Source organism: Clarias gariepinus, chromosome 16, assembly GCF_024256425.1.
Source record: "Clarias gariepinus isolate MV-2021 ecotype Netherlands chromosome 16, CGAR_prim_01v2, whole genome shotgun sequence".
NCBI classification, from domain to species: Eukaryota; Metazoa; Chordata; class Actinopteri; order Siluriformes; family Clariidae; genus Clarias; species Clarias gariepinus.
In genome coordinates this window covers 2,116,805-2,144,111 of record NC_071115.1, presented here as the reverse complement: position 1 = coordinate 2,144,111, position 27,307 = coordinate 2,116,805, and the positions used below count along the sequence as shown (strand labels likewise).

Here is a 27,307-nt window from a genome sequence, read left to right as displayed (position 1 = left end):
TAAATATGGATATTTATTCTGTCAGTTTTACAGAAAATTGTTAATGATATTTGATGAAGTACCCTTAGTTTCTGGAACTTTCTGTCCTCTGATCGGTCGGCTCGGCTCCTTCTTTAGCCAGGGAACTGAACCTGACGGGTCTTCACATGTTTGAGCGGCGAGGTTACACTTTTTACCATTAGGACAGCAGTGGACATGGTCCTCACAACACACCGCCTGTAAAGAAACAACTTTTATACGGTCTGCATACCTATTACTACTCACCATAAAAAAGTGGCTGATGCCAGTACCATATAATGGCATGGAGTTTCTATGCGAAAGATTTTTCCTACAGTTCAGGTTGTATGAGGTGCTTGGCAGATCCTAAACCTAATAAGCAGGAGTGGATTTATGCTTTTCCTGTTCCCTGGGTATGGGCAAAGCTCCTTTTTCCCCAGTGACACCCCAGTCTGTGATATTTATATCCTCCCCACAATTTTTTAGGTCGAAGTCCAGGAAAAGGCTAACCATACAGAGATTTAAGGTCAAAAGGGAAGCTCAAAAACAGCTTTAAAAAAATCCTGTTTCCACCACCTGGCAACTTTGAGGACAATATGCTTCCTTTCCCAGTCAGCCTCAAGTATATCAGGCTGGCAACCTATATCCATAAGACCCATCTAAAATGACCCAAAATCAGTGTCTGTCTTTTACTAAATGGTATTCCATTTGATAATATCTTATGTTCCACGGAAAGGGTTTTTACCTTAGGCATCGGACAGCAGCCCCACCCTCCCTCTTCATTCTTACAGCATGTGGTTTCATCAGGACAAGCCACAGTGTCGTCACAGGGAACATCAGAACCTGAACACACACAGCAAGAGGGTTATATTTTAGTTTTAAAAACTGATTTAATTATAATGATATTTGATGAAGTACCTTCAGTTTCTGGAACCTTTTGGGAACCCTGTCCTCTGATCGGTCGGCTCGGCTCCTTCTTCAGCCAGGGCACTGAACCTGACGGGTCTTCACATGTTTGAGCGGCGAGGTTACACTTTTTACCATTAGGACAGCAGTGGACATGGTCCTCACAACACACCGCCTGTAAAGAAACAACCAGCCAGTATTGGTGCTTTCTTATTTTCAATGATTTTATCTTATTTTTATTTTCATGCACTGTCTTGTATCATTTACACATTCTCTATACCTCTTATCCTGTACCAAGTCATGGGTGGCCTGGTACCCATACCAGGGTATTTGGGGCACAAGGCAAGCACACCCTGGTCAAGGTGCCAATCCTTTGCAGGGCACACACACTCTTACTATGGGCAATATGGAAATACTATTTAATCTAATATGCATGTATTTCAACTGTGGCAGGAAACCAGAGTACCTACAGGAAAGCCACCAAACCCAAGAACATGAGTGGCGAGAGTCAAACCCTCAGCCCATGAAAAGTGCAAGGCCACAGTGCTAACCACTACACCACCATGCAATGTATTATTTTGTCTTGTGTCATCCTGCCTTACTTGCTTTGTAGTAGTTTATCTTTATTGTATTTAATCTGGGGTTATGTTGTCTTGTCGTATCTGATCCCTTTGGATGGTTTGAATTGGAACCCTTTAATAAACCTTGAAATCTACTATACCTATTAATATTAACTAATACTGCATATGATTTCGGACTTTTAGAACTTTTTAGGACCAATATTGTTTTCTAAAATATCAACTCACACTCATCTGACCTAACCAAAAATCACCTAGGTCTGTCTTGTTTTGTACTGAACTGAATTCAGACTCTTCAGCACCTAGCAAAAGTATTCAACCCCCCTTAAAAGTCACCAGATTCGTCTGGATTACAAATGACACATCCCGATATGTATGCCCGATATTGGATAATGAATTTATTATTATATTAATCAATAAAAAATACTCAAAACTACATGTTGGTGTATATTTCCGTACACACCATTGTTTGCGAGTTTCACAATTCTTTGTGACAGATTTGCTTCTTGTATTACTTGATCTTTGACTTCCTTTGAATGTTCCTTAGGTATGGAAGTATAATAGTGGCAAAATTTCTCAAGGCAAAATAACAGGTTGAATTACATGAACTGACAAAAACGTGTTGCAATAAAAATGTTTGAATTTTTCTGCATTGCAATTTGATCTAAATTGAAAAAAATCCTTAGAGCATTTACAATGTTTGAAATTTTTGCCACTGCAATTTATTGTGCTTGTATATTTCAAGTGAAAATGTAATTTAAGCATTTAAAATTCAATGCAAAAATATTCAAGTTACTAAATTGCAGTTCAAAAATATTTTTAAATTACCCCTCTGCCGTAAACGCTATATTAAAAGCAAAGCCGGCACTCTTTCATTTACACGCGAGAGCGATGGGTTTCTCAGCAGCAGCAACAACATGCATGCTGTTTACACTTTGTTAAATTTATATTGCTTATAAACAGAAGCGTTTCTAGGATTTTTAGTTAAGGGGGGCTCAGTCCCCATAGATGTTTAACATATATTTGACTTGTTCAGAATCAGTACTCAGATGAGTCTTCTTGATCACACACACTGTTTACCGTATAAACCCTTTTCTATGTACAGGTACAATCAGAAAAATGTAACCAGACAACAGCATATAACTTTAAACTTACATTGATTAGCAATATAAACAACACACCTATGAGGCTGGACAATGGAACAAACTGTGTATAATAACTTATATGGCCAGTTTATTGTGCAACTGGCAATATAAGTTAATAATGTTAGTTAAGAGGGCTGCGTTCCGATCTGTAAGCAGTTTCTGAGAAGTAGACTGCACAGGGAGCAGGAAGCACACTTTAAAGTACACTGCGGCACGGACAGCAGCAATCGGCTCTCCACTGCTCTTCCTGTGATATCCCGGATGTGAAGACCTGAATTTTAGCGACTTGAATTTTATTACCTGAATTTGTAAGATTGAAAAATAATGAAGATTGTATTTTTAACACTAGAAAATATTTTTGGACTGCAATTTAGTAACTTAAATTTTTTTTCATTGAATTTTAAATGCTTGGATTACATTTTTACTTGAAATATACAACCACAATAAATTGCAGTGGCAAAAATTTCAAACATTGTAAATGCTCTATGGATTTTTTTTCAATTCAGATCAAATTGCAATGCAGAAAAATTCAAAGATTTTTATTGCAACAGGTTTTTTTTTTTTTTTAGTTAAACCTGTTATTTTGCTTTGAGGAATTTTGGCACTAATATACTTCCATACTTAGGCTTCATTTGAACTCCTTTCCCTCAGACTTACATTCTCTTCTCTGACAGTTCACCTGAGCACGTTTTAACTGAGCAAAAAAGTAAAAAAACATGATTTAAGTATCACCTTCATTGTTTCATCTATCCAATAATAAATGAGACCAAAATCTTTTAGCCAATCATAACATCTACGGTAGGTGAGATTTAACCCGGCACAAATTTGCTAAAAAAAAACAACAAAACAAAACAAAAAAAACTGGTTAACAATTTCGCAATCATTCTTTTTTCATTCTTTTTATCCTCTTATGAGTTATAAATTAATTGTAAATATGGTTTAGACTGTTGCTGAGATTTAATAATAAACAAATATAGAGCTAAATGGTGCTAAAAATACAACAATTTAAGCCTCCCTTCATCCTCTACGTTTCTAACCAATCATGGTTGAGGGTGAATTCATTCAGTTACATAACACAAGTTTTTTTTTCTTATATGTTTTTTTTCTCTATTATGTCTCTTATCAATAAGGTATCTATCTATCTATTTTTTTTTACTGGGAGTATGTGTTGATTATTTATACAAATTTGTTTTTTTTTTACAGTTTTTAATTTTCCCTGAAAAATTCAAGGACTACAACTTAATTTTAAGCAAAGTTTATAGCAAAAATCAAAGTCAAAGTTTTAATTATCACTTGTTATTCAGACAAATCTCATACATTTCAGGGGATTTTGAATACTTTTGTAAGCCACTCTACACTGTCTGAGCCAAATAATATGTATTTGCTTCTACTCCAACACAGTGTACTAAAAGGAATTTTACCTGAAGCAGAGGGCAGCAGCCCCATCCTCCCTTTCCATCCTTACAGCATGTGTTTCCCTCCGGACAAGTCATAGTGTCGTCACAGGGAACTTCAGAGTCTAAACACACAACATGTAACATGGGAGACATGATATGTTTCTGTACCTTTTAAACAAAGCAAATAATGCGAGGTGGGACTTTTAATTGCAACCAGACACAGTTCTAGGCGTAAAACCTCCCTTTATTTCTCTGTATAGTCTCCTGCTACACTAATGCACTTATCCCAGTATTTCACTAGTGCTTGGACCCTATCAAGGTAGAAAGGTTTCTCAGTACGCCCGAACCATGATCGCACTTCCTTCTTCACGTCTGAAACGCCGGCCTCCCAGGAACTCCCTTAAGGGCTCAAACATGTATAAATGGCTCGGCGCGAGGTCAGGACTATACAAGGGATGTGGCAATTTGCATGTTCTTTCTGTGCTTTGTGGGTTTCCTCCAGGTACTCCGGTTTCCTCCCACAGTTCAAAGACATGCAGATTTATTCATTCAAAACATTTACATTTAGCAGATGCTCTTATCCAGAGCGACTTCCACCCTTTTTATTTTTTTTTATTTATCTTATTACACATCTGAGCAGTTGAGGGTTGAGGGCCTTGCTCAATGGCCCATCAGTGGCAACTTGGTGGTTGTGGGGTTTGAACCTGGGATCTTCCGAACCGTAGTCCAATGCCTTAACCACTGAGCTACCCCTGGCCCCATAAATTGCCCATAGTGTGTGAATGAAGGTGTGAGTGTATGTATGTGTGTGTGCCATACGATGGATTGGCACCCCATCCAGGGATAGGCTCCAGTGTATGGCGTCAGATTTATGTCAAAAGTCACGAGCGCGTAAGACATGCTCACGAGCACATTATGTTATTTCACACGCGCAAAAATGAACCTTCAGGTGGCATGATAAAAGTACTCGCGCACAAATTCAACAACCGGGAGGTGTACAGGCACCTGCGCGCGAGCGCCTGGCATACTCTCATAGGTTAACTCTGCTCGCGCAGTGGAATCCTGCTCGCGCGCAGCGGGCTTCTGCTCGCAGAGCGCTGTTTTGCTCGCGCAGTGGATTTCTCCTCGCTCAGCTGATTTCTGCTCGCTCGAGTCTAGATGACTTTTGACAATTTGGGGGCGGAAACCAAGGAGGGCACTGACTCTCTTATGAATGGTCACTTTCATCGTAATCACACCCACAGGGACATCCTTGTACCTTGATTGACAGCTCTCATTACAGGAAGGCACGGAGTTGGGTTAAGTTACCACCGAAGAAGAGTGGGAATTAATTTTCTAATATACATAAACTGTCTATCCACGTATAAAATGCTGCGCAGATCATAGTTAAATCAATTACCATATTTTCTCTTACATCTATAAACGGCAAGATGAGCTGGAGCCACACAAAAATACAATAAGGGACAAGGTGTTAGCCTGCAAAATCAAATGCATTAAATCAGCGTCAGTAAGAATAGCACTTGTACATGTGAAAACAATTGTGTTATGATTCAGTTAGCCTAATGTTAGTTGTCTAAGATGCAGTTTTTAAAGATTACAAGTTTTAAAATGAGTGTCGGGCGATCAGCATCACAAGTGTTGGCTAAGGCGTTAGCTACAGAACGAATAGGCTAGCTAGTTACGTTACTTATTGCTCAAAAATATGGTAATTGATTTAACTATGATCTGCGCAGCATTTTATACGTGGATAGACAGTTTATGTATATTAGAAAATTAATTCCCACTCTTCTTCGGTGGTAACTTAACCCAACTCCGTGCCTTCCTGTAATGAGAGCTGTCAATCAAGGTACAAGGATGTCCCTGTGGGTGTGATTACGATGAAAGTGACCATTCATAAGAGAGTCAGTGCCCTCCTTGGTTTCCGCCCCCAAATTGTCAAAAGTCATCTAGACTCGAGCGAGCAGAAATCAGCTGAGCGAGGAGAAATCCACTGCGCGAGCAAAACAGGGCTCCGCGAGCAGAAGGCCGCTGCGCGCGAGCAGGATTCCACTGCGCGAGCAGAGTTAACCTATGAGAATATGCCAGGCGCTCGCGCGCAGCTGCCTGTACACCTCCCGGTTGTTGAATTTGTGCGCGAGTACTTTTATCATGCCACCTGAAGGTTCATTTTTGCGCGTGTGAAATAACATAATGTGCTCGTGAGCATGTCTTACGCGCTCGTGACTTTTGACATAAATCTGACGCCATACTCATACCCTCCAGCCCCCCCCTGTATACAGGTTGAGCGGTATAGACGATGAGTGAGTGAGTGAGTGAGTGAGATGGAACATAAAGATGCTTGCGGCTTAATATTTATAACTTCATCTCGAGAATCTCTACGTCCATTCTATTAGGTTGAAGATACCTGATTATTTATTAGGCTGCAAATAAAACAGCAAACACCAATTTAGGGGTCCGAGCACTATGGTAGTAAAAATTGAACAGGCCAGATTGGTTATACAGGGACCGACAAAATCCAAACCCACAACAAGAGGAAGTTTTTTTTTAAATTTATGATACTTTCAATTTGTAACATTAGTTTCAAAGGAATGTAGTTGAGCAACACTGCCATTGCTAAATAAAGTTTCCAAGATATCAACATTGGAGATCATTCTTAGAGTAACAGCTAGGACTCCAGCTGGGAAAAAATTTAGGACAATTCATTTAGAAAAGACAGAAAAGTATATAAGGAATGAGCTTTTCCACATTTTCACCTCAAATATATTATAATAAGGGATAATTCCCTTCCAGCAGCCGGTTCTCTCGCTATGACTGGAAGGACATCGACAGCACATGATCTCTTATTCTCATAAGCCGTAACATTGTTAAGTTCCGTTTTTGATAATGAGGTAAATTGTTTTTGTTGTGCAACTTAGGAGTGACGGTGCATTGTGTGCCAGGGCCTTACATGTGTGGTCCTCCCAGGCAGCCCTCTGTCGAGCAGGAAACTTGGCCCACATTGGAAATTCCTGATTGGTAGAAGAAAGACACTTGGCACTTTTTACATCACAAACGCTGTCCTCGGGACAGCAGTGCACTTTATCATCACAGCACACAGCCTGCGAAGGAAACCAATCAATTAGTCCTGTAGGATTTTACACAGTTATGTCATTTAATTTTCTACAAGTATATGAAAACATGGATCACGAGGTTCCTTAAAGATGGACTTGATTTGTTTTGGGATGAGGCTAATATTTAAGAGGCTATGATTAACCAGGTAAGTGTGTGTGATGTCTAGAAGCAGGTTTAGCTAGCCATGTTTTAACATGTCTCTTTGTACCACATAACACTATAGACAATAGAGTCGGCAGTTTAGACGCTAGTATTCAGTAAGCATGATCGGAGCTCTGATCAGTATCAGAGTAACAGTAATAATGCAGGGTGTCGTTTTCATGCTCTGAAATAAAGAAGGTATTAATTTATACCAGACACTGTTACAGTAACAAGTTAAATCGGATCAGTGAGGTAGGAGCTAGCGCTTCCCTGGGTTTCACACAATTTTAAGCAAATTAGCAACGTTTGACTGAGGAATTCCTTTGTGATGTCTGTGACAGTACAGAACCTGTTTCAGAAAACCGGTCTTAACTTTCAGGTAGCATTAAATCATATCATACCCTGGGCATTGGGCAACAACCCCATCCGCCATCTGCAGTCTCACAGCATGATGTCTCCACAGGGCACTCAGACATGCCATCAGCACACACAACCGCCAGGACCGGTTCTGTCAGTAAAAAAAGAAGAGAAGTTCAGAACTTTGGCATGCAAGAGCATATGTACATTGAGAGAGTGAGATAGTGAGAGATTACAAGGGCGATGAAGCACGCAAGTCAAAGTTGTCTCTGATAATAATCTACAAGATCATTTCTTCAGTATTTTTTCAGGTTAGGATTTGTCAAAACTGTATCCCGTACCCGTCTTCTTCACACAGGAAGTGCTGTCGGCGGTGCACTCTCGGTCATTTGGACAGCAGTGTTTCCCGTCCGAGCACACGATTCCCTGAGAAACACAAACCAACTTTTATGCCCTGCTGTTTTATTACCATAACATTATGTATTTTTCTCCGTTTACAATGACCGTGAGCTATTACGTTACAAACACTCATTCTCAATACTCATTATCATCTCCTTCCCTCTGAGTCTCCGTGGCAACGTACCTGCGCTAGAGGACAACAGCCGTACGTGTTCGACACCTTCAGGCAGGAGAAGTCCGCCGGGCAGAACGAGTTATCCGGGCAGATGGTGTCGTACATATTGTTAGCATCAGAGGAGCTGATCATTCTGAATGACTGGAAAAGTGACAAGACACACTTGTGACATGTACTACTGTGAATTTACACAAGTAATATGTAACTGCAGGTTCACAAATCAAACCCTGTCCTGGACAAAGACTGAACTCAGATCAGAAAAGTCCTCAGCTTTAGCATTAGCATGAGCAAGAACTTAATGTCAGCTTTCATACGAGTTTTGTTGTTGAGATAAATATCAAATAAGGTCTGTAATTTCCTTCTTCGATAATCTATCTATCTATCTATCTATCTATCTATCTATCTATCTATCTATCTAATCTAATCACATAATTACATAATATTTAGTGTAAGAAATTGACATCTGGGCTAGTTACTTAGCTGGCTAAAGAGTTTATAAGGTAGCTAATGTTAATACTAATCTATTATATTACATTATATATATATATATATATATATATATATATATATATATATATATGTTTTTAAAAGCATACTTTTCGCATTCGTTCATTATTAAACATACAGTTTATTAAATTTAAATTTTACACTTAAATGTGCTAATTTTAAATAATCTACTATACATTTTTAAATATGTTTATAGCACAGTACTTTTATAAATCGCAATATTATACGATTTCAAACTGCCTCCGCACCCTTCTGCTAAGACATTAACATTAGCTAACTTTGCTAGCTCAGTCACCTGCTAGCAATCTAGCCTGTATTTCTCATATGTGTGTCTATTTGTTTTCACAATACAGTTAATTATTTAACGTTATTATTACCAAAACAGCCATTATGTTGTGCAACTGAGTTAGTGCTACTGCTAACCTAGCTAAAATAAAAATTTTGCAACAAATCTAAAGTTAGTCTAACAAATCTAAAGCTCATAATTATCACAATAAGCTCTCCAAAAGATCTACGAATTAGCAGTTGTTAATCAGAATAGCTTATTGGCTAAAGTGTTTGTAAAAGCGCTAGTGTTAAGGTCACGTGTATGTTAGTGAACTTTAATTTCATATCAAAGCTTTAATTACAAAACCACATAATTTTTTTTTGGGTGTGTGTCATGTGGCAAGTCACATGGCTGTACTTTTTGAAGGATCGAGCTACTTCTCAGGCATTGTTTCAGCTGGTCAAGTACAAACTGCAAATTCTGCTTTTTGGAATGAATCAGGTGATACATTGTGAAGTGAAACCCCTCTCATGAGGAAGTAGAAGGCGTGATGGTGTATGTGCGCAAGTGGTTAAGTTGTGGTATTGGCCGCAGGTTGGTTTCTCACTTTGTCGAGGTTGGAGTTTCCTGAAGGAAATCTCTCGGCCCATGGGAGCGAGTGTGTAGCGTTTGTGCACCGGGATTCTTTCACCTCGCACAACATGCCCTCGGGGCAGCAGTGTAAGTGGTCTTCACAGCACTCAGCCTGCACACAAACCATTACATACACAATCACATTCACAATCATATACTGTACACAATCTGTCAGTTCTGCTAAAGAAGCCGGAGCTTATTTGTCCGTCAGTAAAGGAGGCGTGGCCTGTGTTCTCATCTGCTCACCTGATGGAAAGGACAGCAGTTGAATTCTCCAGACTGAATCTGGCAACATGTCTGCTCATCCCCACAGCGCTGCTGATCAGGACACCTCGAACCGGCCACCAGGCTCAACAAGAGCACGCCAGCTGTCAGCCTTAACATCTGCATAAAACCAAGAAAAAAAAAGAGAGAGAAATCAATTCCCCAAAATAAATTTTTTTTAAAAAAATGACAAAAGCTTTAAATAATAAGACATTATTTAAAACCAGGGGAAAAAGTCAAACCCTAGTCTGATTGACTCTGCTGCGGCTGACTGAGTTTAGGTGGAAGTGAATTCCACATGCAGGGAACGTCGAAACTGACACCAGCTTCTGCATTTATTGGATTCTCTTCTTTTTTTTTATAGGGAGGGTTCATAAAAACCGCTAAAGTTGGGCTGGGCAGGAAAGCGAGTGGTCAGATCTGACTGAGTGGGAATGTGAGCTTTAGAAAGCTGCATGAGAATTGCACCATGTCCCACACACTCCCGAGGTAATCACCCTGGGATTACAGCACAAACCGCCGTCTGCTTTCATGCGTTACTTAAGGAAAGCTTTAATCATTGGTAGCAAAGTGGTGCATGTTGAAATCACACGTGAGGATCGTCTGCACTGCACCGTACGCCTCACAGACAATAGCAGCAATGTTGTGGATTGTTCTCCGCTGATCATCATGCACAAGTTCCAAATGCTTTTGTCATTTTCATGGGGTTGAGCTCGTTGAAGGTCTTTTTGATCTCTTGTCATTTTCCAGTGATATTCCTCCTGCTCCAAGCGAGCATGCCACTCAAAACACCTCGAATGACAACTCGTTGCCTCATTACTGTAAAACTGCTGAATCAAGTCAAACGGCTCTGTGGCAGAATGTCACGTCTGCTCTCTGTTCCAACGTGCAGAATGGCTCCAGTGGTCAGAATAGCACCAGTCGCACAGCTCCGATGTACACGGACAATGCCTTAATTATTATAGTTTAATACAGGTATAGGTAAATTTCAGACAAATCAAGCCCTTGTTTCAATAACAAGAAAACGCGCAGAGTTAATGACATGACATTTATGAAAAGAAACCCAGCCGCTGTCATAACTGCCTTGACTTTTATTTATAGGACAGTTCCACTTCCTCTTTTTTATCATAAAATAGACAGTCATGGGGACAGCACACACACACACAGATGAACTGCACATTATCTTTCTACCGCACTTCAACACTTCTGCTTTGAGACCTTTACCTTCTAAATTAAAGCAGCTTTATTAAAAATTCAAACTCAAACTTTATTTGTCACATTCACAACCGTACACAGTATGATACGCAGTGAAAGGCTTACACGAAAGGCCTAAACAAAAAAGGTGGGGTAGAACAGAGGGACAGAAAGCTGGAAAGATTTAGAAAAATATAAAATGTACAAATTAAACATGGTGTGCAGAATGTGCAATAAAGGACGATATGGCAGGTACAGTAGGTATGACGGGAGCGGTTTGAGTGGAACATGAGGAGATAAAACGCTGTGATGTTTTATTGCTTCATTACTGAAACAACCAGGAAATTCCCTAACTGAGCTCTGTGAGGTTTGAGTGTGAAGGTAAAGAAGTAGGACAGTTGAAGAGCAATATGGCATGAGGAAGTGCTCACGACTGATACACAGCATTTATGAAACTTTTGGGAAAAAAACTGAAAATCAAATGATATCAGAATACTACTACACTACTGCTACTACTACACTTTGACCACCACTACTAAAACTAATAATAATATTTTATATGACGTATTTCTTCTACACCTGGTCACAACAGCTCAACATGAAACTGATAAAGAACTGTGAAACAAATTAAAAAGAAGAAGTAGAGACAAATAAGTTTAAAAATGACTGATGATATAAGCACAGAGAGGAACAGCAAAGTGACGGCAAATCAAACTTACATTACAGTGAGGACAGCCGTGGTACGTAATTAACTTGCCGGCTTTTAAACCTGCAGTAACACACACCGTGATGCCGCTCACCTTTAAACGAGTCATTCTCGAACCCCGAGAGCTCTGGAACAGCACCGTCTCTTCCCTGAGCTCCTGGTCTCCGTCTACAAGAGAGGACAGGTCAGCACCTGTGTGTGTGTGTGTGTGTGTGTGTGTCAGGTCTGTTATTTAAACATTTTGGATAAGTCATAGAGAATATAACACAAACATATTGAGCTCAGTATTGTGTAGGTTCTCATTGTGCCACCTGGGCAGCTCTGGGCAGCTCTGTCCCATTGGGTCGTGGCTTCACAAGACCTCTGGGGGAGGGGTGCTGTGGTGTCTGGCACACATGAGACGTAATCGGATTGAGACCTGGGGGGTTTGGAGACCGGGTCAGTGGTCTGGGGCTCGTTGCTTGAGACTGTGGTGCACTGAATGTTTTGGTGCCTTTCTTTAGTGGACTTTGGATTGGGCCAGACAGGTTGGCCTTCGGGCCCGTGGGCATGGATGAGCCTTGTGTGTTATATAGCCTGTATAAACATCTGCAGTAAGAGTTGCAAATCCTAAGTGGTCCTCAAACAACACTGCTGTTTATTTACCAGCTGCAAACCAAACCTCAGGTTTATGTTAATATACGATCATTTATACGGGGCAGGGGTGACTCGAACAGTTAAAGCTCTGGGTTACTGATCAGAAGATCGGGGGTTTGAGCCCCAGGACCACCAAGGTGCCACTGTTGAGCCCTTGAGCAAGGTTCTTAACCCTATGTGCTCCAGGGGGCGCTCTATCCCCTCTGACCCCAGCTTTCTAACTGGGATGTGCGAAAAAATCTTTTCACTTTGCTGTACGGTACATGTGACAAATAATTGAATCTTAAAATATTGAAGCTCTCTGTAAGGAGACATCTATTTATTCAACATTTTTTTCATTCAAAAAATGAATGTAATTGTTGGTATACCTCAGTAGTATAACATGAATAAAAAACATGAGCGCGTGCTGTTATAGGAAACTATTCATCGCTCACGGTGGCAACAGTAACTCTGCTTCTTCACCTTCATGTTATTGATTCATTTTCCATAAAAGCACAACTTTACGTGTTTTACTCCTCTATATATTCATTGTCCTTCATCCTGTCCTGGATAAAAGTGCACGTTATTACGTGCTGCAAAAAAAATATTACAGGATGCTTGCTTTTGGAAAATGCATTTTCACTGCTTTCACTTCCTGACTTTGTTTTGATTTTAGCTTCCTGTGAATGTTTTGACCTCGATTGTCAACACAAAACACACGCGGTTGCGACCGTTGATGCGCCTCGCAGGCAAATCTTGCAGGTAGAAGTGAAAAAGTGAAGAAAAAAATTGGGAAATCAAAAATAAAAATAGGTATTAAATTTAGATTTAGAATCAATGTTTTGAATTTTTAACAATTTTGTCGAAGTCGAAGCAAAAACCAAAAGATGTAAAACAAATTTAACTAAAGTCAAAGTTTGTGGGAAATCTTAAAGTTCATCAATAAAAAACAAAACAAAAAGAAAAACAAAACTGGTTTTACACTGATTTTGTTACCGGACTGATAAAAGTATTAATACGTTTACACTAGATGTATTCTCTCTATATATATGTGCATGAAAAGGTCATTGACGCTACCATTGAAATTGCAAAATTTTTACCGTTACCATCAATTTGTGATTAAATCTCTGTTAAAGAAGCTCACAGCCAATCGATTACATCCCCACATGATGTACTTACACCAACTAATATTATAAAAACATCCACCACTGATCTTCTGCAGTCACGTGACCAGCATGACATCAGTCGTGAAGTAAAGTACGGTTAACTGACACCAGGCTTCTACTGTATGTGTTTTCGTGGTGTATTTCAGAGGCCAAAAAACAACCGAATAATCACCTGATGATCACGTGAGGACCTACAGGATTTCCTGCTGCTTCAGTCACACAGATAAAAGACTAACCTACTGTAGCACCTGATAGCTTCTGCTCCGCTGTTTAGTTTCATGTGCAGTGAGTTGTTGTGGACCTGTGGTTTAACTGGAATCCAGGAAATAATGTCCTTTTTTTTCATCAAGAAGTGGGCGGGACCAAAACTATGTGAACACCTGACCATCACACCCAGACAAGGGGTTATGCAGAGTTAAACAGAATGTCTCTTATCACATACTGTAGTTCCCCTTCACTGAAGCTAACAGTGCAGGAACATGAAGAGCGTTAGGTTAAGGTTGACCTCGAGTGTCCTGTACAGAGGTCTGACTCTTTTTTATTAAAAGATTATTTAATTAAACCCTACTGAACTAGCAGCTTTGGCAAGAACTGGGACTGGAGCAGGAACTCCTCGACATCCAGACATCAGCGCTTGAGCGTAATGCTTTTGTAGAGTGTGTGGATGAACTTAACACGCTTCAGCATCTAGTGTGCAGCCTTAACAGCAGAGACGATAAGAGCGAAGTGCGTTAAAACCCTAAACACGGGGGGAATAAACCTGGAACAGGGCGTTCAACAGGGTCATGTTGGTGCGATGGTTAGGGGAGCATATACTTAAACCAAAACCAGAAATGCTTCAAATAGCAAACCTGAATGTTAAAATACCCTCGGTTATGAACTCATTCAATGAGAGAAAGTAACGTTACACTGTACAATTTTTTAAAAGATTTGTCATTCGATCAGCTAAACACATCTGTCATAAAAAAACAAGCAATATTATTTTAAAAATACATAAATAAATAATAAATAAGTTACATCCAGTTCAATGTGTGAGTGTGAGATGATGTGCGGCCGGTTCGATGCAGAAAAAAAACTAATTTGAATATTTCTACAGATATAACATTAGCATATGAAGGAAAATTTAAACAATAATATAATATAATATAATATAATATAATATAATATAATATAATATAATATAATATAATATAATAATCAATAAAATAAGACACATTCATTAATAAAATATCTGAAGCAGGAAAAAAAATATATATAAACAATAATTTTCACATTAAAATAACAAATATATTATATAATTTATTATTGAGGGGAAGAAATCTCTTGTCACTTGTATGTCTGTCTCTCTGGTTGTAAAAGCTAAATATTACTTTATAATAAAACATAATTTTTTATAACAAGTAAAGATGAACTTAAAAATCCCAAGAAACTGTTTTCCCGCTGTTGCTTTGTGTTTGTGTATAAACATTAATATTTATTATATCATGAATTTGAACTTTGTTTTTGACTTTCTGTTTCAGATCAATGCTGTATATTAAACATTGTGTATAAACTCTTTAATCTCTATGGCTATTTCTTAGCCATTTCAAGGTCACGTGACATGTATCACTTTCCCCTTCATTAGACCTGAAGCTGTGTCTCTGGTGTGAGACAGATCCTAATCTGCATAGTAACAAATGATGCACAGCTCTTTCTTTATTATTTAATACTCAATTAAATAATCTATTACACTCGATATAAACCCGATTAAAGGACAAAAGAATTAATAAAAAAAAGGTGTGTGTGTGTGTGTATGTGTGTGTGTGTGTGTTTAAGTTGAGCAAGTTCCACTCACCTGACAGTCCTGCACACACACTCTGCTCTCATTCACACACAGGCTTTATTATTTCGCTTTCTCCCCAAACTCCGCCCACTTTTACACATCTTCCTCAAGCCGGAGCTGAACCCGGAAGTGGACTACAAAATAACATGTCATTCTTAATACGCACTTGAGTTTCACTCATTTATTATCTTTTAACTTAGTTAAACACTCATCTAAAAAAAATAGTTTTTAATAAAAATAAAAACAGCTCATTCCTATTTCACTGATTACACTTTTATTTCTGACTTTTAGCTTTTGAACTACATTACCCACAATCCATACAAACAAGCTCGACCAATCAGAGAGAAGAGCGTGGTGACGTCGCAAAATGACACAAAGTATCGACACATATGTGGCTATATGTATTTATCAATGAAACATTGTGATTTTTTGTATTTAGTTAGTTTATTTACATGTTTAATTAGATTTTCAAGCTTGCTTTCATTTTTATAATTGTTATTCTTGTTATAAAAAAAAAATTGTGGATATATATATATATATATATATATATATATATATATATATATTTTTTTTTTATATATTATTTTAATGTATCCAATATTGATTTTATTAATTTTAAAGTAAAGCATAAGACACTGACACTTACACACAGACATATGAATATACAGCATATATGTGTGTGTTTATTGTTTTTATTGTTTATTGTCAACACGTGATAAACAGCTTGATAAATAACTAGATCAAATAAACAAGCTCAAGTTTATCATCATTATTATTAGTTATACAACTGTTGTGCCTTTTAATTTAAATATGTTACTTTGTTATTATCTATTTAAATATAAATTTTTCACCTAGTGTATACGGTATATACTACATACTACATATTGGTTTAAAGCCATGAGCCATGAACACACGCATTGCTATTAAGTGGCTATTGCACGAGAGTCAGATTTGCTCACTCACTTACATCCGTTTTATCCTGTATACAGAGTCGTGGGGGGCCTGGAGCCTATCTCAGACCCGGGGCGTGAATCAACCCCGGACCCTGGAGCTGCAAAGCTAACCACTACACCACTGGGCACAAATTCGCTTTATTTATTTATTATATAACAAAGTCTGTTTCCAGAAAGAAAGAGGCAATGATGGCTCAGGTGCTTGAGGCTCTGGGTTGCTAATCAGAGAGTCATGGATTTAAACCATTCCAGCACTGGGTCACCACTGTTGGGTTTTGGTCAAGACTCTTAACCGTATGCATTTGGCAGAACGAGTTACAAAAGTGCTCTTAAGTTTTTGTCAGGTAAATGTTCTTACACTGGATACAAGCTCAGATGGAAATAGGAGTGTTGCAGCAGAAAGGGCATTAGGGATTAAAAACTGTACCAGGTCCTGTGGATCAAATCTTTTGATGTGGCGCCCCCTATGGATAAAGGGGCAAAACTCAAGAAAAAAAGATCCCTTGGAGATTAAAGATAAATATAAATAAGAAAATATAAAAATGATCTATAAATGGTGTATTATCTTAAATATATATATATATATATATATATATATATATATATATATATATATATAGATTTTTTAATCAATAATATTTCTAATTCCTTTTTAATCAATCAGATGAAAAAATGTATTTGTAATTTGTAAATGTATGTATAAAAATATTAAGAAAAAAAAAAATATATATATATATTTATTTAACACTGCAGTCTACTTTTCCTTTCTCCAACATTTTAAACTATTGTTTCTAAAAAAAAAAAAAAAAACAGTTATCTAACTTATAAAACTTAAGAAACTTAGAATTTTGAGGGAAAAAAGATAAAATTAATTTTCTATATTGGTATGTAATATAATTTTGCATCAGTCCATTTCAGTTTATAGAAATAGACCATCTAAGGTACAAATAGTGATTTAAATAAAGAAATAAAATATCAAGGAAAAATACAAGGAAATGTTTCTAAAAATATAAGCTGTTACAAAAAATGGATTTGGTACATGAATGATGCAAAAAAAAAAACCGACTTAACCATAAGATATATTTTTAAAGACCCAAAATGTTAATTTAACTGAATGAAACTAAAATTTAAAACAAGTTAGTTGTTAAGTCACGTGACTCCTTTCCGCCCCATAATAATGTGTTTATGAGCCTGAGGCTGTTTCACCTCGAATCAGTCTTTAGAAATAAATGCAAGGAAAAACTAAAAGTTTATACATTTTTTCCCCGTAGTTAATCATGAAACCCGGGTCTTGTAACAGTACAAACAGTAAACAATGTATTTATTTGAGACCGGAAGTACGAACTTACAAGGCACTTTCGTATTGTTATTAATTTTAATTTATTTCATGCGTTTTTTGTTCCGTGTGTAACGGAATAATTCTTTATTGGAGTAACATAATACGATATTTTTTCATTTAAAATTCTCTAAAGATATAAATCACAGTAATTTTTCAATAAAAAAATAACAGCGCAGTGACGTCACCACAAACCCCGCCCTCCCCCTCACCCCCACCGCCACGCGCGCTGAAGAAACGAAAGTGAAAGCGGTTTGACTGCGGAGTTACAGCGCGAGACTGCAGGTATCTTATATCTCTACTTATATTTATAAAGGAATATATAAAGTAATATATCTACATGACAAACAGAATAATGAAGTATTTAACCAGGATGTAAATGACTGTAGATAATTATCTGACTAATAACACCTGAGACCTGGGAAAGAAGAAACTCTCAGAAGTGAAAGTGTAAATGTAAAGGGGAAAAAAGGAAGAAAACACGTTTACTTAAAAACTTACTTACAATTATTGTCTAATAAGTTATTATACTCGACTTTAATGTGTGTTAAGTTTTTTTTCTTTATGTAAATAGATTAACCCTAGGCCCAGATTCCTGCCATTTCCTGTTTACATCCTGATTATCTGGCACGAGCTTCCTCCACAGTATAATGTTCACTATATAATACTGGAATAATAATAATAATAATAATAATTACAGGTTAATTACTGTTCTTAGTAGCTATAACATCAAATGAAATTACATAATATTAAAAACATTCTAAAAAATAAATGATATATAATGATACAAGAAAAGAAACCACCATTTATGATTTATGTTAATGTAAGTAAAGTAAATAGAATTTTTCCTGATTACACATTCTGATCATAATCAATCTGATCATTTTTATGTATACATACTGTACCTTCTCTCTTAATTTCTTTCTGTTAAGCTGCTTTGCAACAATGATCATTGTTAAATATAATGAAATAAATAGAATAAAATTCTACAGCTTCAGAGCTTTTATTAATTAATAGTGTACTAGTATTAGAATTTTTTTAATTTCCATCATATTCTTATCTAATATTATGTGTAATAAAAGACACAATACAATTAAGGCTTTTCATAAACTTTTCATTTTTCTATTAAATGTTAAGTTAAGGACAGTAAATTATAACAATTATCAATAAAAACATCCAAATGAAATAACTTGGGATAACTAAAATATATACTTATGTCCAAAAATTTAAATGTACAATACAAAAAATAATTTAAAGAGTTTTTTCCTGATAAAATTACCCAGATTTCTCTCCACACATACTTACTTTCTGTTTGTTTTTATGAATTTAGGTGACTTGAGCATCTTTAAAAAAAAAACTATCACAGAATTTGTGATGCTGTGTTTCCAGTGTAATCATACGCTTAATTACAACAACAACAATAATAATAATAATAATAATAATAATAATAGTAGCAATATATTTATATTGATTATGCATTTTATTTTTTTAAAGAAAATATTATAGAATGTGATTGAATTATTTGCATATAAACACACCAATATTTTTTGTTTAATTTTTAAACAGCTTGAACTCTTTTAGTATATTATACTAAAATTAAATACAATATATAATTACCAATATACAATTACATAGATTGTGGCACAGTGATGTATTTGTTAGCATCGTCGCCTTGCACCTCCATGGTCTGGGTTTAATTCTCGCCCCAGGGTCGGGGTGCATGCAGTTTGCGTGTTCTCCCCGTCATTGGTGGGTTTCCCCCAGGTTCTCTGGTTTCCTCCCACAGTCCAAAGAAATGCAAAGCTCAAAATGCCTGTAGTGTGTGAATGAGAGTGTGTGTGATTGGTGTACCCTTCTTAGTACCTGAAGTCTCATGGGATACACTCCAGGCCCAGAATAAGCTCAATAGATAATTTATTAATTAGATTGTGGTTTTTAAGCAAAAAAAAGTTGTCAAATATAAATAAGAACGTTTGTGAGGGTAACAGGACATCATAACTTTGTTAGTTGTTTGAGAGTTTTGCATGCAAGCTGTTTACAAAAACACTTTTAAGCAGATGGAGCAAACTGGATTTTCAGACTTCCTTGTTGGATGTTATTTAGAAAAGCTTGCTGTGTATGATTAAGCATGTTCCTGAACTCCTGCTGTTTCCTTACAGAGTCATTTGTCCAGGATGTCTTTAGAAGCAGAGGTAAGATTATTAAAGAACAATAAGATTGAACATTGTGTCTGTAAATTTTTATGCTTAAGTTGAACGTGTCATTTCAGGATTTCTCTCTGATCGCTGATGACGACCCTGCAGCGAAACTTAAAACACTTCATAAAGAAATCGAAAAGCTGAAGGTGCAGCTCTTTCAGAAATCATCTTTATACACAGTGTAGTTCCATCATCTTAAACACGAGCTCACGTGAATCTGTCCTTAAATCTCTACAGGCAGAACACAGTGCCCTGAAGCAGGACCATCAGATGTATATTGACACCAGAACCAATAACATCAAGTATACTCAGGAGTTCCTGCAGCGAGCTGATGGTGCGAGAAAGCGTCTGGAGGAGGAGAAGATGCGCCAGGACCAACAAATAAGGAAGGAGCAGGTCAGAAAAACCTCCACTGAACTCGCAGAAAATATCATCCTTTCAGGATTATGTGAATTTTATTTTACAACAGTGAGGAGAATCAGGATCAGTGATTTGATTCTTTGTCACTTTTTCTCAAGTGAATCAAATGTGGAATTTCTAAAAAGAGAATAGCTTTTAATTTTAAAACATTATGAACTGATGTAATGATGTGTATTGACCTTTAACACCTTCTAACGTTCCTTTTGTTCCTTTGTTCCGCTCTTTATGTAGGAAAAACTATATGAGCTAAAAAAGGAGAAGGACAAACTCAGCATAAAGATTCAGAAAATCCAGCAGGATTTGGAAAAAATGGATGAAACCCACCAGAGCCTGAAACAGCAGACTGAGGTTTGGGAATGCTTCTGAGCTAATGATAATAAGAGAATGTATATTTCTTTTGCCGTAAGTCAGTTCATGAGGAACGCTCGCTGTTTAGGTGTCCACCGCAGTGCCGGAGAAGAAGGTAGTGTTTAACGGCGAGACGACTGAAGGAGGCGATGCTCTGAGCTTTGACGTGAAACCGCACATTGCGTACCCTATGGAGGGAGGCATGGCATTCATTACCTTTGAGGAAGAAGAAGGTATCGTATGTAGAGGTCACGTCAATAACTGTAACAGGATATTAAAATAAAACTTAATAACTGTTGTATTATTTTGTCTTGTTCGGTTTCTTCCTCAGTTACTGAAAAGATCTTGGCTCTGAAGGAGCACGAGGTGAAGCTCGGGGAATGCAGCATCACCGTGCAGGCCGAGCCGGTGAAGTTCCTCGTTCCGGACAGTGTCGAGGTACATCACAAGTTTCAAACTCACAAATTGTCGATCTCTGCTGTCTAAGGTTTGCTTCCTTCTTAACTTTTCCGGTTAATGAAAGTTTATCTACAGAACTCTGTAGTCTGGTGTGTTTCTTGGGTTTCATGATGCTGTTTGTTCACTAATGTTCTCTAACAAACAACTGAGGGCCTCACGGAACAGCTGTATTTATACTGAGATTAAATTACACAGAGATGGACCTATTTTCTAATTAGAGACTTCTGAAGGGGATTAGTTCCACTAGATTTTGGTTAGGCGGATCAGATTAAAAAGGGTGACTACAAATGCTTGGGACACTTTCCAGATTTTTATTCATAAAATTTTTTATCTTTTTCCTTCTACTTCAAAATTATGTGCCACTTTGTGTTGGTCTTTTACATAAAATCCCACTAATATACATTATTTATTATATGTTACTTTTACGTTTGTGGTTATAACATAAAATTTGGGCACTGCAAATGAACTTTAAATGAACTTCAAATGAACTTCTTCTGTTCTTCATAGAGATCTGCACTGACACCATGCTGATATTGATTTATTGTCATCTATCGTCGTTAAAGATGTAACCAAAAATTCAGATTTAACTCATACAAAAACACACTGGACTAGAACAAGCGGCATTCAGACACACTGGTGGTTACGCCTAGGATCCAGTAGAAAGCAGCTAAAGTCACATAAGCGTGAGGTTTCAAGCGGTCACGTATGAAGCATGAAGGCCAAGCGAAGACACGTGTTGATGAACGTTGTTAACATTAACAGCACAGCATGATGCATTTAAAACATTCATGTACCTACTTCGGTCAGGGTCATGGTGCTTGAAATTAGGCTTTAGTTTGTTAAAATCCGCATAAAACTTATATTAACTTAAATTTAGAAGGTATTCCAGGTAGATAAAAAAACAAAATGACTTCACGCCTACTTCAGGTTTAAATCCAGAATAAAGCAAAGAACATGTGAACCGAATTAGAGATCAATGCTGCAATTTATCACCCTGAACCACATAGGCTCCGCCTCCCAATATTTCCTGCTCGAATTGTGGTGCAAATTTGAATTGTTGGCGACTACAGCGGCTATTTCACAAGTAAAAAAATAATAATTCCAAAATGGATTTGTGTGCCGTTATTTTGAAGCAAGTACACCACAGACTAGGACACACATTTATAGAAAAGATTGTTGGTGACATTTTAGGTGACTTCCATTACTGGTTTTGCTAGCTACATTAGAGTTATAGCTCCAGCACAGAACATCTTGCTTGATCGACTACCTTTGAGGTCAAGGTAGAAATCAGATTTGTTTCAAATGCTCATTAAACTTTTTATGCTTTAGATGGACACTCAGGTTTGTCCTCGCCGCATCCTTGTCTCTAACATCCCCAAGAAAGAGAGCGTGGATCGCATCCTGGACAAGCTGGAGATTCATTTCTCCAAGACAAGAAATGGAGGAGGCGAGGTGGAGGAGGTAGTCATGCTGGAAGATTCTGGCAACGTGGTCATCACCTTCTACGACAACAGAAGTGTGTAGATTATTTTTTTTTATTTTATATTATACCATTTATTATCAACAGATTATTATTTGTTTTTTTTATTTAATCAGTTATTTTGCTCCACCCACAAATATCCTTCCACACCATTAGTGTAATTAACAGGAGGTGAAAGTAGTTTTACATTCCTAGCGGTACTCTGTAGCCAAAAGGTGAGGAGAATAAACCATGGAGGTGGGGAGAAACTCCTGAGAAAGTCCTGAGAAACTTAAAGGATTTACTTTACATTTTCACTTATTACACCTTAGAACATCAGCTAGGGCACCGGTGGCTCAGTGGTAGGAGTTTTGCCTGCCATGCGGAAGGCCCGGGTTCGATTCCCAGCCAGTGCCCAAACTCCAGCCACTGGATGCAGTGCCGGTCCCAAGACCAGGAAAAAATAAGAGAATTGCACCAGGAAAGGCATCCGGCGTAAAACCTGTGCCAAGTTGTAGTGCGGACCGGGTATTCCGCTGTGGTGACCTCTTGCCGGGAGCAACTGAAAGACCAACAACAGCACCTTAGAACATTAGCCCCGTTTATTTAATTCGATTCATACACATTCACATTTCATACAAACTTAAATAATTATTTTGATTCTGTAAAGCTGCTTTGCGACAATGACAATTGTTAAAAGTGCTATACAAATAAAATTGAATTGAATAGAATTTCTGGGTTCTGGGGTTAAATCCTAAATAGAGTTAAATGGAAAGTTAGAGCATTAGTGAGTAGTGCCCTTGATCAGGAGATAGAGATGGATTTGGGATTCAGCCTTGTGTTAGAAGCTAGTTAGCTTTGTAGCTTGTGGTAGTCGTAAATAGAACAACACAGACGTGATTCAGAAGGACTTAAAAGTGATGAGTGCAGAGACGGCGTGTCGTTTAAGACGCCATAACGTTATCAGATGTGTGTTCTTACTGAAAGTGCTTCTGTGACTGGGTGTGAATGTGGGTTTAGTCAGACAGCTGCTCTCTCCTCAGTACTGCGGACCGTACAGACCTACTCTCACCCACGCTGAGACACACAGTTAGTGTCATTAACCACTGGACAACACCTGGGACACGCCCACTCATACACAGAGTTACATGCAAACTATATGATATTATATGGAAGAATAATACAAGCTGGGATATGCTAACAACAGACTTTCACTGTGCTGTAAAGTTTACCTTCTAACGTTTACTTTGTTATAAATTTTGCTTTGAAGTAAAATATGCTAACATTAACTTTGGATTTGGTGGACGTTTCTCTTCCCCATAGTTGCCAAAGGTCTTACAGATAAACAGATTCATGAGGTTGACCTGGACCGAGGAAAGAGATGCAAGGTGAAGGTCACGCCCTTTCTCAACGGCGAGATCACACTGCTAAGGGTGAGAGAAACTCTATACTAAATGCATGCTACATGATTAATTTAGGGGATCTGCAACAAACCTTTCCCAATCAACGATAAATCTATGACTATGGCTAGGAACTATAGACTAATGCTAATGCTTAACCTAATGCTAACAACAACACAAATAAGAGAGCAGAGATAACAGTAAACTAAACGGAATAACAAGATGCATGACAAGACCAAACTAAAACTAAAACTCACTCACTGTCGTCGTCGTAATCTATACCGCTTTTTCCTGTATACTGGGTGGTGGGGGCCTGGAGCCTATCCCAGGAGAACCCAGACCCTGGATGTGCAAGGCGATAGTACTAACCACTAAGTCAATGTGCCACCTCCCCCAAACTAAAACACGGACATTAGTTAGACAAACTATAGAGAGAAACAAGGTGAAGCTGAATGTAATCAGCACCATGTGAGTGGTGAAGTGCATGCTGGGAAGTGGGGTGTGGACAATTGGCAATGTACAATGTATCAATTTGACTGATAAGTCAGTTTTTGATTTAGAACTGATTCACTTAAAAAAATGGTAAACTTAAAAACATTAAATACTCTAAAATGTATTAACTTAAAAAGCTTTTTCCAGGACTACTGGCAATACTGCCACTTACTGGATGGGAGTGTGAAGCAGACGATTTGAAGAAAAAAGATTATCGCTGTTACAGTAGATTAGAGTAGATTTAACATTTATACACATTCGCAATGGCCAAAAATCAATTGAATTCGAATCTACAATCTACTTATGATTTACAGCTCTATACTCACCTTCAGCTTTGTAAGATTTGTGAGATTGTGGCCTGAAGGATGGTACGGAATTAAATGGCACCATAAACCTCATCGAGGTGATTTTTTTTTAAGCAGATAGACCTCCATTACCATCTCTAAACACTGCAGACCCATATGCATATCTAAACATGACTAAAAAGTGATTTTTGCATCACCGGACCCATTTAAAAAATAAAAAAAGTCTCACGTTTCCTGTAATTCCGTCCCCAGACGTGTAAAACGACCTGCTCTAAGACCGTGCTGCTGACAGGAATCCCCGCCGTCATGGAGAAGGACAACCTGCAGGACCTGCTGGAGATCCACTTCCAGAAATCTGCCAACAGCGGAGGAGAAGTGGACGCCATCGTCTACAACCCAATGGGCGAGAGGACCATCGCTGTGTTCGAAGAGGACGTTTCCAAACCTGAGTAGGAGTGGTAAAGTGGACTGAGCTGCCAAATTTAATGCTGATTATCGTAAAGGACTTTCCTCGAGGTCTTGCATCTATAACTCGTGCCATTTATGATACTTACCTGGTTTATGATTAGAGCTATGATAGTAATATTTAATGATGTTAAATTACAGTATATTTTTCTATAGCCGTATCTATAGCCGACAGCATCTTGATCAGACCTTGTTAACGCTGCACTCAGGATGATATCATCTGAAGCACGCTGGATGAGTTAACCGTATTAGCTTCATAAAGAAATGATCCTGGGTTGGAGTAAATTTAAATTGTAAATAATTTACTTAAAAGTTTAGTGTTTACAGGCTGTGTTTATTGCTTAAGGTTTAAAGTAACAGGATTGAATAATGTTTGAAGTACGTATGACTCGTATAGCATCCATGCTAGTAGAACGAAGACATTAAGGACATCTAAATAATGGCGCAATGGATTATTCATTTATTGTCAATCTATGCATTGGATAAGTGCTTTGAAAACCTCATCAGTCAATACGTCCCTGATAATGAAGGGGAAAGGGAGGACTTCATGAGAGGTATCTTCTGCTTGTTGTGATTTTCAGAAAATTCAGCTCAAGATAATGTGACTTCATTTTGGGGGATGAATATAGTCGGGTAAGAAGAATGTTGAAAGAAATGAAAATGTATATCTATATGAATAAAGTTGTATCCGTACATTGGTCAGAACTCACTGTTTTAATGATGTCTTTACATTTTATACACTGGAGGACCAGAAACCAGTGCTGTCCTGCCAGATTTGTCACAGCATCACGCAAAACTGTCTAAAAATAAATTTAATGAAACTTTGCCAGAACTTTAACCTGCACCATAAACAAAATCAAAAGCTATGAAGAGTTATGAGCAGTTATGTGTCAGATTATAAACTGCAAGCTTTGACAGCGTACTGCACATGCGTCAAACTGTAGACGCGTCTTAAACCGACCGCTGGACAGAATTTAATGAAACTTTTGCAGTACTTAGATATCATTGGATATCTCATTTAAAATAATCTACTAATGCGCAACTGTCTTAATGTAAACAAACACCTGCACCAATAGATATTAATTAGAAAAGATAAAGTGAATATTTTTACTGGGATTAGTTCATATTTTCACTTTGGCTGAAATAACAGCGCTGAAGTGGTATAAGTGAATTTTAACACGCTGGAGTGGTTTTAAGACAAAACTTCATCTTTATCCTTTGATCTACTTTTTCCATTTCTCATCTGTGATTCACTCTCCGATTACCGAACAGGGAGTGTATTTGTCTGAGCACCAAAGAAGGACAACTTAGTGTAAACAAGGCGTAAGATACTCAACCTTACAGAATGGGATTTCTTTGTATTAATAAGTTAGACAGAGAGTTCTGCTGTACAGAGAGACACACAGACATGGACGTGGGCTTCAAACTTAAATAATAAAATCTCCCAAATGTGAATCTCAATGTTCCCAGGGTCCTGTGGTCCTCATCACATGCCATATGTTCCCCTGGTCTATAAGAACATAAAGGAAACCTGAAAAAGATGAAGACGTTCCCTAGCTCTCTAGTTTCATGAAATTCTTTCTGGAGACTAAATAACCAATAGTTTAAAAACCATTTTGCAGCATTGTTCCAATAAAATAAACTAGACAATATTCAGTAAATATTTTATCTTGTAATGGTGAGAATAAGTGTGTGTTAACAGCTACGCTCCCGACAGCTGGCACAACTTGCTAGTTTGCTAGGTATGTTCCTAGCCATGTTAGCTTGTTCCAACATGGACATCACTGTGTTGTTAATGTTTCTGGTTGAGTTATTAATCGATTAGAACATTTTAACAAGGGATAGCTTCGAACCAGAGCAAGCTAACAGATCTGAAGTAACTAGCTAGCAGACTAAGTTTAGCGAGCCGATTACTCGAATCATAATGACAACGTCTTTCATAGCTTTAAAACATTCCACCGAAAGTTTTGCTCAATTTAATGGGATTAGATTAAATATTACCTCCTGATATTAACACATTTTAATAATGCTAATTCAATTAGGTTACATTTTAGCAGTATAGTGCTTTTAATAGTAGACATCGCTACATAA

General features: G+C 37.7%; 2 protein-coding genes across 2 annotated transcripts in view; one reads left to right on the top strand and one right to left on the bottom strand.

Annotated features, from left to right (window-relative positions):
• grna (granulin a) overlaps positions 1-27,307 on the bottom strand; it is a 67,635-nt gene that overhangs the window by 34,372 nt on the left and 5,956 nt on the right. The window contains exons 2-12 of the mRNA XM_053514058.1: positions 11,873-11,948; positions 9,861-9,998; positions 9,589-9,726; positions 8,216-8,347; positions 7,974-8,058; positions 7,677-7,783; positions 6,971-7,121; positions 4,048-4,145; positions 916-1,078; positions 743-840; positions 63-216 (exon numbers count right to left, since the gene is read on the bottom strand). Of these exons, the coding sequence (XP_053370033.1) occupies positions 63-216; positions 743-840; positions 916-1,078; positions 4,048-4,145; positions 6,971-7,121; positions 7,677-7,783; positions 7,974-8,058; positions 8,216-8,347; positions 9,589-9,726; positions 9,861-9,998; positions 11,873-11,887 (1,279 nt within the window). The 5' untranslated portion in view covers positions 11,888-11,948. The remainder of the gene's footprint in view (positions 1-62; positions 217-742; positions 841-915; positions 1,079-4,047; positions 4,146-6,970; positions 7,122-7,676; positions 7,784-7,973; positions 8,059-8,215; positions 8,348-9,588; positions 9,727-9,860; positions 9,999-11,872; positions 11,949-27,307) is intronic.
• On the top strand, positions 17,868-25,921 carry ifi35 (interferon-induced protein 35). The gene is made up of 10 exons (XM_053514057.1): positions 17,868-17,955; positions 19,830-19,862; positions 19,940-20,014; positions 20,106-20,264; positions 20,520-20,636; positions 20,725-20,869; positions 20,968-21,074; positions 22,425-22,611; positions 23,878-23,987; positions 25,004-25,921. The coding sequence occupies exons 2-10, from the start codon at positions 19,845-19,847 to the stop codon at positions 25,202-25,204; spliced, it is 1,119 nt and encodes a 372-aa protein (XP_053370032.1). The 5' UTR covers positions 17,868-17,955; positions 19,830-19,844; the 3' UTR covers positions 25,205-25,921.